The 2,550-nt window shown below is 32.7% G+C and overlaps 1 protein-coding gene across 1 annotated transcript in view; it reads right to left on the reverse strand.

Annotated features, from left to right (window-relative positions):
* Window positions 1-2,550, reverse strand: part of LRCH2 (leucine rich repeats and calponin homology domain containing 2) — a 150,226-nt gene that overhangs the window by 76,272 nt on the left and 71,404 nt on the right. Inside the window, exons 7-10 of the mRNA XM_012812883.1 lie at window positions 2,225-2,312; window positions 1,801-1,912; window positions 1,497-1,594; window positions 1,351-1,409 (exon numbers count right to left, since the gene is read on the reverse strand). Coding sequence (XP_012668337.1) covers window positions 1,351-1,409; window positions 1,497-1,594; window positions 1,801-1,912; window positions 2,225-2,312 — 357 coding nt within the window. The remainder of the gene's footprint in view (window positions 1-1,350; window positions 1,410-1,496; window positions 1,595-1,800; window positions 1,913-2,224; window positions 2,313-2,550) is intronic.

Here is a 2,550-nt window from a genome sequence, read left to right on the forward strand (position 1 = left end):
CGGGTCCGGGCTGGGGATTCGAACCCGCCACCTTAGGTGTACGTGGCTGGCGCCTTAGCCGGTTGAGCTATAGGCGCCGAGCCAAAATTCTCATTTTTTAAACCACTGTGCTTTTATCAGTTTATTCATTTTGATTTTAAAGGTCTGTAAAAAGTCTAAATAAGAAAATACAAAATAAGATTGGCAAATTTGCCAGAAAATATTAATTAAAATATACCATTTTTATCATTCAAAGAGAAAAAAATTTTTAAGTAAATTGTTTTCCAAACTCTGGTTGTTTTATTTCAAAGGCACTTCATATTAAAAACAGTATCAAACTGTGAGGCTCCATCTATATCTTTGCCATATCTACATGCCCCAGGTGACTCCTACAAGTTTAGGCAACTATAACTCATTAACTAAGGTGAGAAAGAAAGAAAAGAATGAAATTTAAAGAGTATAAGACAAAGCAATGCACCTCCTCATATAGCATCAAAGATGATTAATTAGTAACTGCTTTTAAAATTACCAAATGACTTGGAGGAAGAACAATGTAGACAAAAAGTCTGGGGATCAAAACGACCAGTGAACACTAGTTAAATAAATGATTTTAGGCATAAAACTTGGAGTCTCTAAACCTCATCTTCCTCATCTATAAAAATTAGGTCAGTATCTATTCTACAGGATTTTAGTGAAGATTAAATGGGAAAGCACATAGCATAAGGGAGCAACCTGAAAAGACTGCATTAAAAAATACAGTAGGTCACACTCCAAGATGAAGGATACAGAAGAGATCCAAAGCATAATTATTTGAATAAAATACAGAAGTAAATACCCTTAAAATTGTCACAACCAACCTGATGAAATATAGTGTAATAGAACACCTGAGTTCTAGACATTTGAAACTCTGAGACTCTGTTTATTGATAAAATGTTATTAATACCATTTATTTTAAAAGGTTATTAAATAGGGCTGTGCCTGTGGCTCAAAAGGGTAGGGAGATGGTCCCATATGCCAGAGGTGGCAGGTTCAAACCCAGCCCCAGCAAAAAACAGCAAAAAAAAAAAAGGTTATTTAAATAGCTTAAATGAACGTACAGTCCTCCTCAGTATATAGGAGACATTATCATTACACTTTATGGAGAAAAAAAGTATACATACTACACTCAACTTAAGTACTTGGTATATAATTTTGAGTTTCAAATGAGGAATATAGAACAAATGAGGTATTTCTGAATTAATTCCCTAAACATAACAAGTAAATGAACAAGAAAAATATTTTTTCAAGTACTTTGTTAAATGGGAATAGTTAATGAACAGTACAAGCATTTATTTATAAGTAACATTTTAATTTGAGAATTCATGCGCTTACCTTTTTGCATCCCCCAATACTTCATTTTTCTGAGATTTTTCAGAACATTTTTCTTTTCCCTTATATAAAAGAAAGTTATTTTAAATTGTATGGTCCACTTTTATAAGATTAAAGAGAACATGATATGTGTTCAAAGTTTTGTTTACCTTAAAGAAAGTGACAAATGATCCAATATGTGCATCTCCTTGTTCAGGAACTGCTACATCTTCTGTGTTAGGGTCAATAAAATCATACACCTCCTGGTCTAGATATAGGTAAATATTTATTAGAAAATATATACAACAAATGGTGTGTTCTAACACTGTAATGCTTAGAAAAAAAGTATATTTTCTCATCATAAGTGTCAGCTAAAGGTAATAAAAATTTTTCAAAGCCCATTTTTAATAAAAGACCAATCCTTAATGTGGGCTATGTACATGAAATAAAAATAGCAGACAACATATGAATTACCTTTCTGAGAGTCAGCCTTACTTCCTATTGTGTGACTGTCATTTCTTGATGTCTGCTCTCTATTTGATTCTGAGACTTGAGAGTGAAGGCTGATTGTATCATCATCTGATGGCTGAAAAGAATAAATACAAAGTACAAATGAGCTGTTTTAAACATGAAAGGAGTATGTTGCTTTCATTTCACATATGAATTACAGAATATCTGCTTTACATCTCCAGTTTTCAAATCGAAAATTAATGTTAAGATTTACTCTCCTACTTCTAAAAATCTGCATGTCCTTTTTCATTTGAAGTCTTTGAAGTCATAATATATAATAATGATCATTTTTTGAGAAAAATTAAAAGTCAAAGGTATATAAGTGTCTCTATTTCAAAGCTCTAATAAAAGTGTAAGATAAAATAGATCAACAATAGAAAAGACTCACTTCTGTTGTAGATAGTCGTTTCTCTCCATTATCACTTCCAATTCCAGAGTCAGGGCCATGATTTTTATTTGGGTAAAAATCTTCCATACTATGGAAATAGAAATCCTAAGGGCAGTTAGAGTTTTCTTCTCAAAGAAATATTGCATACTTGACCTAAAATTTCTATAGATAATACAGAATATATACTTCTGGTGTTTAAAGATACCTAAGGACATGAAGAAGAAAATAAAAATTACTGGCTTTGCGCCTGTGGCTCAAGTGGCTAAGGCGCCAGCCACATACACCTAAGGTGGTGGGTTCGAATCCAGCCCTGGCCTGCCAAACAA

The sequence above is a fragment of the Otolemur garnettii genome, unplaced genomic scaffold (genome assembly GCF_000181295.1).
Source record: "Otolemur garnettii isolate 467f Iridium unplaced genomic scaffold, OtoGar3 scaffold00230, whole genome shotgun sequence".
Classification (NCBI taxonomy): Eukaryota; Metazoa; Chordata; class Mammalia; order Primates; family Galagidae; genus Otolemur; species Otolemur garnettii.